The sequence below is a fragment of the Gambusia affinis genome, linkage group LG03 (genome assembly GCF_019740435.1).
Source record: "Gambusia affinis linkage group LG03, SWU_Gaff_1.0, whole genome shotgun sequence".
Lineage (NCBI taxonomy): Eukaryota > Metazoa > Chordata > Actinopteri > Cyprinodontiformes > Poeciliidae > Gambusia > Gambusia affinis.
In genome coordinates this window covers 16,770,185-16,785,148 of record NC_057870.1, presented here as the reverse complement: position 1 = coordinate 16,785,148, position 14,964 = coordinate 16,770,185, and the positions used below count along the sequence as shown (strand labels likewise).

The 14,964-nt window shown below is 39.3% G+C and overlaps 1 protein-coding gene and 1 long non-coding RNA gene across 6 annotated transcripts in view; one reads left to right on the top strand and one right to left on the bottom strand.

Moving 5' to 3' along the window:
* The window catches only part of nsd3 (nuclear receptor binding SET domain protein 3), a 36,755-nt gene extending 22,291 nt beyond the window's left edge, over positions 1–14,464 (top strand). For 3 of the 5 annotated variants that reach the window (XM_044108684.1, XM_044108666.1, XM_044108675.1), the window contains exons 15-25: positions 319–465; positions 2,233–2,389; positions 5,029–5,231; positions 5,322–5,434; positions 5,525–5,671; positions 6,139–6,261; positions 7,223–7,339; positions 7,982–8,123; positions 8,211–8,317; positions 8,405–8,609; positions 9,562–14,464. In XM_044108684.1, coding sequence (XP_043964619.1) covers positions 319–465; positions 2,233–2,389; positions 5,029–5,231; positions 5,322–5,434; positions 5,525–5,671; positions 6,139–6,261; positions 7,223–7,339; positions 7,982–8,123; positions 8,211–8,317; positions 8,405–8,609; positions 9,562–9,803 — 1,703 coding nt within the window. In that variant the 3' untranslated portion in view covers positions 9,804–14,464. The remainder of the gene's footprint in view (positions 1–318; positions 466–2,232; positions 2,390–5,028; positions 5,232–5,321; positions 5,435–5,524; positions 5,672–6,138; positions 6,262–7,222; positions 7,340–7,981; positions 8,124–8,210; positions 8,318–8,404; positions 8,610–9,561) is intronic. The other 2 variants (XM_044108694.1, XM_044108704.1) reach the window with 2 other exon arrangements.
* LOC122826629 overlaps positions 1–14,964 on the bottom strand; it is a 28,006-nt gene that overhangs the window by 5,118 nt on the left and 7,924 nt on the right. The gene's annotated exons all lie outside the window — the stretch shown is intronic.

Here is a 14,964-nt window from a genome sequence, read left to right as displayed (position 1 = left end):
TTTTGTTCATGAAAACTTGTGCTGTGTTTGTTTTTTCCATCGTAATATTAATAACCCCAGGCTTTCACACTGCACTCCACTTGAATTAGACAGTAAACAGGTTTTCCATTCAGCCAATTAGGCCCAACACTTGGCGCTGAGTTGAGTGCACTGTTTGGCCTCTTTTACGTCGGGACAAACTTTTTTTTGTTTATTACTTCTGAGTGTGTGTGAGGCTGTGCTTGTGTGTGTGTGTGTGTTTCTTTCTGTGTAAAATTTGGGTAATTTTCGAGTTTGACTGCGGCTCACCCCCCGTCTCTTCCTGTGTGTCTTGTGTAGGGCTGTTAGTGCAAGACCTTACTGACACCATATTAAGTTCATATGCCTATAAGTCCCACTACCTTCTGACTGAGTCAAATCGTGCTGAGTTGAAATTACCTATGATTCCCTCTCCTTCGTCAGCTACCAAAAAGAATGTTGGGAAAGGTAACTGAACAGTTTTTCTCTTTCTCCTTGTCCCCCCCTCCTCCCTTGGTCCGTGTTTGTGTTGTGCCTGCTCCCGTTCTGATTCAGTTTCCCCCTTTTTGCATACGTCTTTCATTTCAAAGCCTTCAGGTGCAGAGTTAATTAACTGATTACACATGCAGTTCAATTCAATGCAGAGTGACGCAAAGGAGCCTGAGCCCAGTTCCAGATAAAAGCAGGCCTCATGCAAGAATAGTAGTTTTGTTTTGTTTTTTTTGTTTTTTGGTCGTGCCTGAATGTGAAGTTTAGCAGACAGTGATGATTTATAGCACCAGGTTATTCTACAAACACGACGTGAGCTAAATGTAGCAGGAACAGTTCAATTCTGGTCAGTATGGAGGAGGATTAGGGCTACTGTGGGAACAGAAATCTGACTTTAATATCAGAAGTGAGTTGTTTTTTTTGTTGAAAAATTCTGGCTTTCTTTTTTATCAGAATTCAGATTTTTTTTCCTAAATTTAATAATGAAAGTCCATCTGAAAATATGATGTTATTGAGTTTATGGGGTAGGAGTTGATAAGTTCCTTACTTCTTCCTACTCCTTTTTGAGTATATTAAGATAATTGTGGTACAGAAATATATTTTTGCATTCCTTTTTTATGTGTGTGGTTTTATACTTCTATTATGTTCAAAATAAAACTCTGAAAAACTCCTGACAGGCGTATTTTTGCGAAGGAGACTCGTTCTTGCATGGGGCCCGTTCTGAGGATTAATCAATCAATCTGGGTACATACAGCACCTTAAAAAAAGGAAAACTTAAATATGATGATGGAGTTTTGCTACTGCGGAAACCCAGCTAGCCATTAAACTTGAAGCAGCTCTGTGTATATTCCCCTCTGCAGGATGTTCTGGGTTAATTAATTCTGGTTGTGTTTTTTTCCCCTGTATGGATCACTGCTGGAGGTGCACTGCTTCTCTGCTTTAGCACTTTGGGCTTGTTTTTGATTTGACAGGGCCTTGTTCAGCTTCACCTCTTTTATGCTGACTGCAGCTATTTTGATTTTTGTTTTGTTTTTTGACCCGTCTTGGATGGAATGTAATCCCAGTCAGTAAAAAGATTTGTGTGCATTAAGCAGGGACTGTTTTTTTTTAAGTTGATAAATACAAAAACAAGAATTGCCAATATTGTAAACATTGAATTCCATGCAAGCTGGTCTCTGCAGGATGCGCTGTGCGATCGGACAGGTTTGCTGCTCTAGCAGGACTGCATGCCTGCTTACTGCAGATAATGTGTTTGATTATAATCCTGAATAATTTCTACTTTGCTGGCTGACTTTTTATTCCAGTGCTGCCGCATGTATTTCCCATAGACTGGTCTTGGTACAGTGCTCTGAATCTGATTGCCAGACATGCTGGAACTGCTGCAGTACAAGCTGTTGCTTGTATAAGATTTTATTGCAGTGTTGCCATCACTGGAACCTTCAGTCAAATGAAAATCTTTGTTTTTATTCAAAACAATGACCAAATTTTCAATTAAAAAGTTTTTTCTTGTCCTAAATTTGAATAAAATATAATTTCATTCTTTATTTCCTGCTTAGGCTTGTCTGCAATTGAGATTCAGAGTTTGTCCAGGTGTTTGATGTGCCTCCACCTAATCATACACTCCTCCTCTCTTTGCATACCCATTCTCCCATCCGCATGCACACACACATACACGCACACATACACGCACACTCACACACTATCATGTGCACGCACAAACACATGTTTACATCCATCCAAATGTAGGAGGAAAGTTGCTGTGCTGCGACTCATGCCCAGCTTCCTTCCATCCGGAGTGTCTGGAGATGGAGATGCCCGAAGGCGCGTGGTCCTGCAGCGACTGCAGGGCGGGGAAGAAGCCTCACTACAAACAAATTGTCTGGGTCAAACTTGGAAACTACAGGTAGGCAGAGCACATCGATCGTAGAGTGGTGAGGGTTAGACGTCTGTCAGTGTGTGTTTACATTTAAGCAGAGGTGGGTAGAGTCCCCCAAAAACCTACCCAAGTAAGAGTAGCACTACTTCAACATGTTTGTACTCAAGCAGAAGTAAAAAGTAGTCGTCCAAGAAATGAGTCAAGAGGGGAAAAAGTATTTGGGAAAAATTAGATGTCTTTAATTTTAATAAAGCGAAGGTGGAAAATTCTTAAAGGGGCAGTATTACCATATGTAAAATCTGTTGTTTTTTTTCTTTTTAGCTATATCACCAAAAACATAGCTGGAGTTCTGCTTTGATTCTGTCATGCATGTTTGGGAAATCCTTTAATCTCCCATGGCAACCATTCAGCCGTGGAAAACGCCTGGGTGGACCGAGGCGCATCACGATAAACTTAACTGGACAATAAATTGTCCCAGAAACTGCAGCTCAGTCTCTGAGCTGCAGCTCAGTCTCTGAGCTGCAGTTTCTGATCTCCTCACAGAGCAGCTCTCCTCTGTGACTCCCCCCACTCTGCTCCTTCAGACTAGCCAGCAGCACTTAGCAAACACCTAGAACTGGACATCTCATTATATGAGCTGCTTCTCATTGCAACACTGGCAAAAACATTGTTAAAGGGTTAACAGAGGAAAGATTTGATGACATCTTGAAGATAGTGTTTCTTAAAGTGACAGAGGCCCAATTTCAATTAACTTTTAAGTCATATTTAATACATAGATCATTTTTTAACAACTTGATTATATTACAAAGTGGCACAACGTACCTGGAAAGTACATAAGGGTGCCCCTCTAACGTTCAGATTTACGATGAATACCATCCCTTTCCACAAAAGCAAAAAATCAGGTGACTATATTTGCTTGATTTCAGTTTTTTAAAATATTTTCTTGCCCCCTAAGTACTTTTGACTTGACAGTTTTAGCCTACGTGACGAAAGGTTTGGTTTAAGGTGTTGACTTGGCGCCCAGGTTCTCCAGATCATAGTCATTAAACAAACCGGAGGCTTCAACTCATGAACACTGGATTTAAAAGACCTGCTGCCAACATCTAGAATAACACAGCACACCTTGAGGGATCTGGTTGGATCCAGAGCTAATTTGGCAGTAAAAGTGGAACTGACACAATGTTATTTAGGCTGGTTGTAATAAAATGCTGCAGTGGTTTATATTCTCCTAGTTGAGTGGAAAGACTAGACCAAAAAAAATGTATGAGTATTAGATGTATTAGAGAACCACTCATTAAGACCACTCTAAAAGCATTCACTTTCTGTATAAATGCTGCAGTAGTTCTTACCCTGTCATTGTTAAGAGAAGTGAAAAAAAGAACATTTTGGCATCGTCTGCTTTTATCCCTAGGAAAAAGAAAGCCTTCAGTCTGCGTACCTGTAATATCTGAACCTGGCAGGTGAAAGAAAGCAGCTAAAGATGAACTCTTGACATCAGCCTCTCAAAAACTCACTGATTTTTACTCTTCATTTTTAGATTTTAAAAAATGAGTCACTTTCTGAAATAAAACAGGATGTGATGTTTAGGATGGATGTTCTGCGTTTTCCTGGAAACTGTTTAGCTAAATGTTTCCTGAAATGAACCAAGAGGAGATATGATTTAATTAACCTCGTTTGCAACACCTGGTCTCTGTAAAAGAGGCATGTGGGTTTGTTTTGTCCTGCTGATTGGAGCAAATATAAATGTAAACACTGTGAGCTTTGCTGAGATGACTAATACAGAAATTCATTTGTTTTTGTCCTTCAGTGGAGGAGGAATCTCTGTCCAACTTTGCCTTAAATAAAGACTCCAAACTCAGATATTCATGGTTTAATTCAGTAATTGTTACCTCAATTCCTCCAACAGCATGAAAAACAGAAAAGCACATGTGAATGAGCAGCATCTAAAAACTAAATCAGTTTTGAATAATTGTGTAGAAACGCAATTGTTTGTAGAATCAGGTTAATCCCAGTTTATGGCACTATTTTTAGATAAATGAAATAACATCAGATTAGAATCCTCTACCGGATTTATGTAATTATCAATCTATTTAAGAAGATCAAATTATTTACTGCATCATGTATAAAAATGCTTATTTTCTAATTAAATTCAAACAAACATTGGGCAATTAAATGGAACCCATTATACAGAATTCACATTTTGCACGTTTTTGTACTTCAATTTGATTTTAAAAGGGCTTTTAAAAATTGCCCCGCCCGTTACCTAGCAACCCCAGCAGAGCTCCAGCAGATTTGGTGAGCTGGTTTTACCGGCGTATTAGCTGTTCCATTCCTGCTGAACGAGATAGATGGTTTGTTGTTGATTTACCTTTCAGAAAAGACGGTTGTATAAAACATTTGCAGCCATTTTCACATGTGAGTGTAAACGTTGAGTTGGATTTAAAGTGACAGGAGCCCCAAAGAGCTCAAAATAAACTGATCAGACTAAAATCTCATGATCTAAGAATGATTTTGTGAAAAAATGTAATGAATATGTTTTGTTTAGCTCATAAATCTATCCTAACCTGTTCAAGGTCTCTTTTAAATAAAACACCACCGATCCCACTCTCTGTAATTACTTTTCTAATCCTTCTCTTCGTCTCGTTACGTTCGACGTTCCTGGTTAGATGGTGGCCGGCTGAGATCTGCAACCCTCGCTTGGTGCCGTCAAACATCCAGAGCCTTCGGCACGACATCGGCGACTTCCCGGTCTTCTTCTTTGGTTCCCACGACTACTACTGGATCAACCAGGGCCGCGTGTTCCCATATGTAGAGAACGACAAGAACTTTGTCACGGGTCAGATCAACATCAACAAAACCTTCAAGAAAGGTGAGATTTTAACTTTTTTGAACTTGTTTGGGTCTCTGTTGCCTCACAACACAGCTGAAGGGATTTCATGCGACGCTGTTCATGTTTCAGCTCTGGAAGAAGCAGCTCGGCGGTTTCAGGAGCTCAAGGCTCAGAGGGAGAGCAGGGAAGCACTGGAGCAGGAGCGTAACTCCCGCAAACCTCCGCCATACAAAATCATCAAGGTTTACATCCCATTAACGTCTTAAAATACACAAAAACGCTTCAGTAGACTCTATCTAAGTGGCTTTATTCTGCTGTTTTTCCTGTAACAGTCCAATAAGCCAGTGGGTAAGGTGCAGATGCACGTGGCCGACTTGTCAGAAATCCCTCGATGCAACTGCAAACCGACAGAGGAGCATCCTTGCAGCCTTGACTCCCAGTGTCTCAACCGTATGCTGCAGTACGAGTGTCACCCGCAGGTTTGTGTCCCCTTTGCTTGGCAAGCAGCTGCATTTCCACTGACCATAAAATTTAGAATTCCAAAATTTAATTTGCTTAACGGAAACACATCAATTTAAAAAAAGCTTGTGTTTTTTTTTTTTTGTTTGTTTTTTTTGATAAAAAGCTTTTTACTCTGGGATGAGATGGAGTTTTTTACAGCTGCTACAAAATTTGTGCATTTCTCAAACCGTGCAATGGAAACACTTTTTTTGTGCATCACACAATTGACATGATCAACAACCAGATGTTACTGCTGGTAAAAAAGATGAAGAAAACAACTGGAAGTTGTAGCAGGATGATACTACTTATCATCAGTTTTGTCTTATTTCGAGTGCAATAAAATATTTTCACTAGACCGAAAATCCTTGTTAAGATTTTGTGTTTTTACAGTGTAACATTGTAGTGACTAAAACCCAAAGTGTGACCTCCATCTTGTTTGCATCAGGTGTGTCCTGCAGGAGACCGATGTGAGAATCAGTGCTTCTCCAAGCGGCTGTACGCAGAAACTGAGGTGGTGAAGACGGAGGGCTGCGGCTGGGGGCTCAGAACGAACCAAACGCTCCGCAAGGTGAGAGCTGAGCCCGACGTCTGGACCATATGTGTCAAACTCGAGGCCCGAGGGCCAAATCCGGCACGCCGTAGATATTTATGTGGCCTTCTAATTTCCAGGGGGCGCATAAATGGTGTATTCAAGATAACAGTTGAATGCTTAAATATAATTTTATCAATCAAATCAAAGCAGGTTTTATCTATTTACTGTCCCTCCAGTTTTTTTTAACTGTGATTTCAGAAATTTCCTCTCTGGAAATTATCTGTTCAAAAATCTTCCAATTGATTTAAATTGATTAAATCAATTTAACTGTGATTTCGGAAACTAAAATCTACCAATTTTAGTTAAATTAGTTAAAATCAGTATATCCCCACACTTTTTTGCAATAATCCATAATTGTGAGTTTATTTAAATTTTCTACAAAAATAGTCAAGAACATGTGACTACTAACGCCCACCTTAAGGTGGCAGTATTTCTTACTTTTTCTGCATTGCTGCTTCAACCTTATTTTATGTCACGTTATACGGCATTTACTGCTGTACATAAATACAAATACTACTAAATTAGCACCATAGCATCAAAAGATATTCTGTATTATTTAATTTTAAAAAGTACTACTCCAATGTAACCACAGCTATTTATTAATATTTTAACAGATTTATATCTCTTTAAACAGATTTATACAGTATCGTTTATCACAATAACTACTGGGATAATTTATCGTATCAATTTATCGTATTTATTTTGACAGACCTATTTCTATAATTAGTTAACTAAATGATGATACACAATAGTGGAAACAAATGTTGATCATAATTATGTGTTTGAATGTAAAGCTGAAATTATTGACGTAATTCAGAGGTTGCTGAAATCAAAACCTGTCAGTCAATCTGCTCACGACTGATTAGTCAGATAAAGACGTCTGGTTTATGCCTAGTGTAATAAAAAGTGTAATAAATACGTTTTCTGTTTCCTTCAGGGAGACTTTGTGACTGAATACGTGGGAGAGGTTATAGACTCGGAGGAATGCCAGCAGCGAATCAAACGAGCCCATGAAAATCACGTGACCAACTTCTACATGCTCACCCTGACCAAGGTAAAGATGCTGCTGTGGGAACGTGGAAATTAATCAATGTCATAAAAACTCTGGCATGTTGATAGATCACATAAATAAACCATTAATCATAAAATGTTGTAAAATAGTAACTGAATAAACACTTTCATTTAAACACTGAAAAAGCATAATGCTTCCATAAAACATATAAAATGGCAGCAAACAGATCATTAGTAATGCTGCAATAGAAAAACTTATCCAACAGAAGGATTTTTCTTAAGGAAAATGCCTGGAACGTTATAAAATGTTTCTATGTTCATAAAACCTTCAGCCGTAAAAACGTCTTCTGGGTGTTTTTTTTTTCTCCATGTTTTATTTTTAGCTGAAAAACTCTTTAATAAGCACTCTTTGGCTTTTTGGTGGAACACTGAAAAAGATATTAGATGTTGTTTATGAAATGTTTGAATCTTTATGTACAGCTTTAACTCTGTGGATTAGAGGTAATCCCCTTAAATTAAAACTTGTGTACTCCACGTCGAAACTCTGGAGAGTGGAAACGCTCGGCAGTTTAAATAAATCCTTAAGAGCTTTGAAACAACATGGCATCAAAGCCGACGATGAGTTTAAGTTTTAGTAACTTAAAAGAAGAATAAAACTTCTGTTTTTTTCGATATTGCTGGACAGGACCGAGTGATAGACGCCGGCCCAAAAGGAAACTCCTCTCGCTTCATGAACCACAGCTGCAGCCCCAACTGTGAAACCCAGAAGTGGACGGTGAACGGAGACGTTCGCATCGGGCTCTTCGCCCTCTGCGACATCGACGCCGGTGAGTCGAAGGGCGGAGCATCTGTGGCAGCTGTTTTCATGACAGACGCAACATTTACTGGGGGACTTGCTGTGGGTTCGTCTGCAGGCACAGAGCTAACATTCAACTACAACCTACACTGTGTGGGCAACCGGAGGATGTCCTGCCACTGCGGATCCGACAACTGCTCTGGGTTCCTCGGCGTTCAGCCGACGGTGAGCGCGTTCACTCCGAACGTCCCGAAGGCAAACCCGAGATTGGTGAAACTTCTCACCTGACGTCTTTTGTTTTGTTTTCTCCAGAGTGCCGTGGTGATGGAGAAGGAGGAGAAGGCTAAGAACGCCAAGCTGAAGCCCAAGAAGCGGAAGCTGCGGCCGGAGGGCAAACACACGCACGAGTACGTCTGTTTCTGCTGCGGAGAAGGAGGAGAGCTGGTGATGTGCGACAGGAAAGACTGTCCGAAAGCGTATCACCTGCTGTGTCTCAACCTCACCAAGCCGCCATACGGTAAACACAGCCTTCATCAATTTTTGTTGTTAACTCGAATTTTGACAGAAAAATTTAATTGAGATTAAAAATACATCATGCAAGAGAATCTTGAGCAAGACTGGCAGCAACACACAGTGTTTACAGAACATTTACAGCAAAACAGGAAAAATTAGTGCCGTCGTGAATAAATTTGTTAAAAGATTTCTCAAAACATTTACAGACGGACGATAATTTCTCCTCAAAATCAGTAAGAAGAGCCTTAAAACATTCAGTGACAACAACAAAATGGGTAAAATTTACATCATGGATGTTTCTATGTCTTCATTTGGGTCTCTGCTGCCTCTAAAAACGGCCAAAGTGCTCAAAAAGACCACTTGAGGGTTTTGGTATCTGGAAATTATCTGTTCAAAAATCTTCCAATTGTTGGGTAACATTCTATGGGCACTTCGACGTTACCTAGCAACCCCAGCGAGGCCAGCCAGGTTACCTAGTAACCCCAGCTGAACTCCAGCATGTTTGGTCATTTGGTTTTCTGTGCGCTGAACAATAGCTGCTGGAAAAAAACGAGTGTTTTGTTGCTGATTACCATTCAGAAATCTCTTGCTGCATTTTGTTGGTCTTGCAGAAGGCTCCACTTTTGCTTTTTTTAATTTTTTTTATTTTTGTATATTTTCGCTGCTGCTTGCAGTTATTTTCACGTACGAATGTTAATGTTGAGTTGGGGGCGTCCCCAGAACAGAATCAGAAGGGAACCGGCCTTCTTTATCAGGATGTTGAGCCTTTTTAGGACACTGGCTCTGACGATGCAACTTATTTGGATTTAAAGTGACATGAGGCTGTAAAATCAGACAGTAGTGAGAACTGACCAGAGTCAATTCTCATCACTTACAACTGATTTTGTGCAAAAACTGTAATGATCATGTTTTGTATTGCCCTTCGAACCTTATCTTCAAGCTTCTGTCCTCTGTAGGACGCTGGGAATGTCCATGGCACGACTGCAGCGTATGCGGCGCCTCGGCTTCGTCACTCTGCGACTTCTGCCCCCGTTCATTCTGCCGGGACCATGAGGCGGGGGCGCTCACCACCTCCGCTCTGGACGACCGCCTCTGTTGCTCCAACCACGACCCGCTCAGTCCGCTGGGCTCCGGCTCGACCCAGCCGCGGCGCTTCGATCGGAGCCCCGTCAGGGTCAAAGAGGAGTCTAAAGAGTGAAGCCGCAACTTCCACTATACCTCATTCCCAGCGAAGTGCTCTCTGACGTCTGCAGCGGCGCACTTCACAAAGGGTGTTTGTGTTTGTTCTTGTTTGTTTTTCTGTTTTTTAAGCGGTGCGATAGCCGCCGCTAGCGGCTGGGACACGCTGATGAACTGATGCTGTTGGCAGAGAGAGCAGAGCGACTGAAGGAACGACACGGGAAGGTGACTGAGCATAATCATGCGCTGTTTTCTCTCCTCTCTCGCCATAAAAGATAAAAAATAGTTACACTTTCTACAGCTCGCCTGCGCCCTCCGGAGGGCCCAGACCTTTCTGCGTTTCTTCTTCTTTTACTGTTGGCGCTTTTTTTGTCACATTTAAATGTTTTGCATCATCAGGCAAATTTTAATATCAAGCACAATCTGTTTGAATCCAAAAACATTCATTCAAAAGATGATTTGATTTATTTAAAGGGGGGAAAGCTAATCAAAGGAACCTGGCTAAAGGTAGGAAAATAATTTCTCACTAATACTTGGATATAAACATTTTTTATATTCCTCTTTGCTAATGTCATAGTTTCTCCATCTGAATGAGCTCCAGACTTTAACCAGACCTCTTGGAAAAAAACCTTCATCAAACCTTTTTAAGTCATTCAGATGTGGAGATACCACCTTTCCATGTTTTCTACATTGAACACTGCAAAAAACGCCAAATACTACCAAGTATTTTTGGTTTCTAGTGCAAATATGTTATTGCACTTGAAATAAAACCAAACTGACTTACAAGTAACTTTTCAGGAAGACGTACGAGTTTATTTTAACAAGACAATTTTCCCATAAGTGGAATTATTTGCCGATGGAGCTAGCACTTTCTCATCAATATCAAGGGATTATTTACTTAAAACAAGCTTCCATATCTTGATAAGTTAAATTTGTCTTAATTGAAGTGTAATAAGATATTTGCACTAGAAACCAGAAATCCTTGGTAAGGTTTTGTGTTTTTCCAGTGAGTCTAAAATCCATAGAAATATAATTGTAACCATTATCAGACTGATAAGATGGTTTCTGAGATATTTTGGCCTATTTTAATCTGTTAAACTGTTGATCACCTGGGATTAATTTCCTGTTAATTGATGATTTATCAGGTGTAGACAGGTACGTCTTCACATAGACTCAGGTTGCTGTGAGCAGCTTCTTCTTTCCTCTGTAAATAATATCTTCATTTGAAAGCAGCATTTTGTGTTCAGTTAGATTATTTAGCTCTGATATTAAACATTATTTGATCTAAAGCATTTAAATGTGACAGAAAAACCAGAGAAACCTGTAAGGAGGCGAACACTTTTTCCACAGTCCTGTAAGTGTTGCCGTGCTTCGGCGCTCTGAAGATCTCAAAGGTTAAAGAGGAGGAAGAGGAGGAGGAGGGAAGGTGCTACGTCGAACCTCTCCACCCGCCGTGCTGCTCTCCTCCCCCGTTTCCCTGCTGTAAACGACGTAGACAAGGCAGCTCTTCTTCATTGCCTCTGACACAATCCGCCACCCTCCTTCTTCTTTATGGTCGAAAAAGAACTCGGAAAAATGACCAAATTTGTGCAATTTTACTTTTTTTTTTTTGTTTGTTTGTTTTTGTTTGTTTTTATTGTTTTCCAGGACCACACTACATTCCAATCTTCCTTGAACATGCTTTTTAATATACTTATGGGGTATAGATGAATATAATTATATACAGTATCTATGTTTGTCAATGTTTACAGACAGATTTCTCTCACTTCATCTCGGTGAGTGGTGTATTACGTTTGTTTGTTTCGGTGTTGAACATTACGCAGACCTCTTTGTGAAAATAGTCCTATTAAGGTGAAATATAATGGTATATAGTGTAATGGTATGACATTACAGAAGTACTTGTGATTTCATATTGCCAGTCCCACTCGCCATTGTGTACATAATTGGCTCACCATATTGTAAAGTACTTAAAAATCAGGACGGCGGAGGCTCTTCTGTCGGGTCTGGAACAAGAACTTGGTTTTTTGGGGATTTTTTTTTAAAGTTCTCACGCGTCCTTTACTTAATTCCCGTTTCCTGTATAGTAAATGGAGAGCGGAGGGAGGAGCCAGCTTGTAATCACTGGTGCTGTGTTTCAAGTATTGTTAATAAGCCTTAAGTTTTAATTTTCGGCACGCTGCAGAGGGTTGCGGCTCATTTCAGTTGTTTCATTTCACCCGTGAACTGTGACGGTGTTTCTTTTTATGTTTTTGCCAAACCTATGAAAAGCACTTTCACACGGGCAGACACAGAAATACACGGACAGGACAAGTATTTCAAAAAACTGATACCTCTTCTTGTTATGACATTGGAGTTTAATCTGTGTTGTGACTGTTTTTGCCTCTTAGTTGGAAACATTGTGAATGCTAGGTCTCCTTTTTCTTTGTTTTTAAACAAAAGTGGCCTGATTGCTAGGAGTTTATTTTGTTGTTGTTGTTTTAGACAGAGGGGGGCCCAAATAGGAATAAACTGCCGCCCCAGCTTTGGATTTAAACAAGAGAAAAAAAATCCTCCAGAGGCACTTCTTTTTGTTTGTTGGCAGGAAGCAATGGTGAAACAGCAAACCAGTCCAGTATGATGTACAAAAACACACTTCTGTACAGTGTTTTTAAATCGCTCATCAAGTCAGAACTAAAGTTTTTGTATTTATTGCACCGCATTTTATACAGATTTTTTTTTTCAAACACCAGTGCAGTAACTCGTCTCCCTTCTCACCAACGTGTAACGAACATAGATGATGAAATAATGAGATAAAACACACACACACACACACGGGGAGTTTTACGTTTTATGCCTGTATCTAACCATTTTCTTACATTTGGTGTAATGATTCCACATTTGGTGACAGCAGCTGCTCGTCGGCCTGTATTATGTATCACTGTAATCGGTGTTTTAACGCAGTTCGGTATTGAAATGCCAGGGTTTTTTGTTGCAGATAAATGTAATCATGACAGGATGAGAGAATTTTCTGTAAACATGTCTGCTTTTCTTCTTTGTTTTTGCCCATGGAAGAAATTTTTGGGGGTCACAGGGTGAAAAAGTGCCAATGTTGCCATGTTCTTTCCTTTAAAGTGTCTTTAAACTTGCTGTTGCTTTTGTTTTTTGATTTTCAGCAGGGCCAATGTTGCAGCTTTTCAGCAGTTTTTGGCTAAAATATTCTACGTGAAATCCCCCTTTTTATGTTGCTGGAGTCACATAATTAAGACCTGGATGAATTGCAGATAATTGTATTGAAAGATTTATTTTTAGGACTATTTTTGCTCTTCTCCTGTAGTTTAAGCTTTCTTTTTCCCTATTAAACTTGTAGCTGAACGTAGGAAAAAAAGGAAATAATTAGGATATTTCTTTTTAACTCCAGTTTTGCTGGAGGTTTTTACATTTTCACCTCAAATCTTTTACAAATTGAATAATCTGAAAATTACTCATTGGAGTTGAGCTAATGATAAAACTAATCCACAGAGCTGAAGGTAATGGATTCTCTACGCTCTTGTTTTATTTTTTTGTTTTTTTGCTTTAATAGTACTTTGTTAGTGCATCATTAAGGCACTTTCCTTTGCGAACTTAAAACTTGATGTTTCTGTATGTCTTTGCTTTTCTCACATCAGCCTCCTTGTTGCTCGAGGGAATGTCTTCTGGTTTTTGTGGTTGTATAATTCCCACTGAAGCCTCTGTTTTTGTTGTAATGGTGATTGTTGTCGAGCTGGAGTGCATGCTTCCAACATCAGAGGATTCCAATCCATGCCAATGTTTGGCTGTATTTGTTACTCTTGTTTTGATTTTCACCACATTGCACAGAGATTCTGCAAAAAAAAAAAAAAAAAAAGAGAGAAGAAAAGAAAAACCCAAGCAGCCTTTTTTTTTTGTTTGTTTGTTTTTCTTTGCACCTGCAGATCGCATGATCGCACTCGCATCTTTGTGCCAGTTGGTCGCCTCCTGCCCTGCTGAGCTGACGCAGCTGAAGTGTTACTGCTTTAATCGTCTCACCGTCTGGTTTTATGTTTTTATTTTCTCCTTTAAGTGACCCTTAACTCTGATTTTTGTTTCAAATCTACAAAGGAACACCCGATCCCTCTCCCCTTTGTTTGTCAAAGGGAATGTTTCAGTTCACTGTGACGACTTTTTGTTTTTGTTTTTTTGTGCAATGTTGGGCCGTCTGTCGTTGAGGTCTCACCTGACGTCCTGTCAAATAGTGTTGGAATAAATGAATAATTTCACCTACATAAGCACTCTTCATCTCTTCTGACTCGTAGGAAACCTGCTCACAGTAACTCTGACTGGGGTCATATCTATCTCTCTTGGTGTCGCTTCTATTAAACCGTGGATGAACACACACCGCCATGTTAACTACCTGTGTTTCTGCATACCACACACACATTGTCGAGGAACTTGTAAATACTTTGCATTGAATTTGCATAGACTCATGTTACTGTGGTGTGCTCTTTTTTTATTTTTTATTTTTGCCTGTAAAATTCTGCTTCTAAATGTGTGTGACTGTTGAGAAGACACTCTTCTTTTTGTACATGATCTGTCTTTTTATTTGAAGATATTGATTCTGTCCTTTTTCATTCTGAAGTTGAGTTTGAAGAGTTCAGACATGCCTGAAGTTTGACTTTAATAAAGCTGTACTCTGTCTCAGTGAAACATTTCTTGCTGCTTCACTTTTCAACCATCTGTGTAGCAATATATAACATTTATCTATTGATATTTTTAAAAATATTCAGCACTTTGGATGTTTTACTCTTTTATTGCTTCTACAAGTCAGTCACTTTCAATAAATTAATGGAGTAAAATTGCAGCATCCAGATGTGCAAGCAACACTGAGATCCATCCACAGACTCCAGAGGTGCGTCTACTTAATAGGTTAATGAGGTGAATAGACATGTAATCACATATTTATATTATTTGTCATTATTTTTGTAGAAATCGGCTTTCACTTTGACATTAATTCGTTTTTTTGTAAAATAAAAATTGGCCAAAAAAGTCCAAATTTTGTTGATCATTATTTTTTTTTTAAAGCAATAAAAAAGATAAAACATCCATGAGGATTCAAACCTGCAGGTACTGCAATATATATTTTAAGTGTTTCATGTGAAAAGTGAAAAATACGTAAATAATAGATTTTTTTATTTTTTTTCTATTTT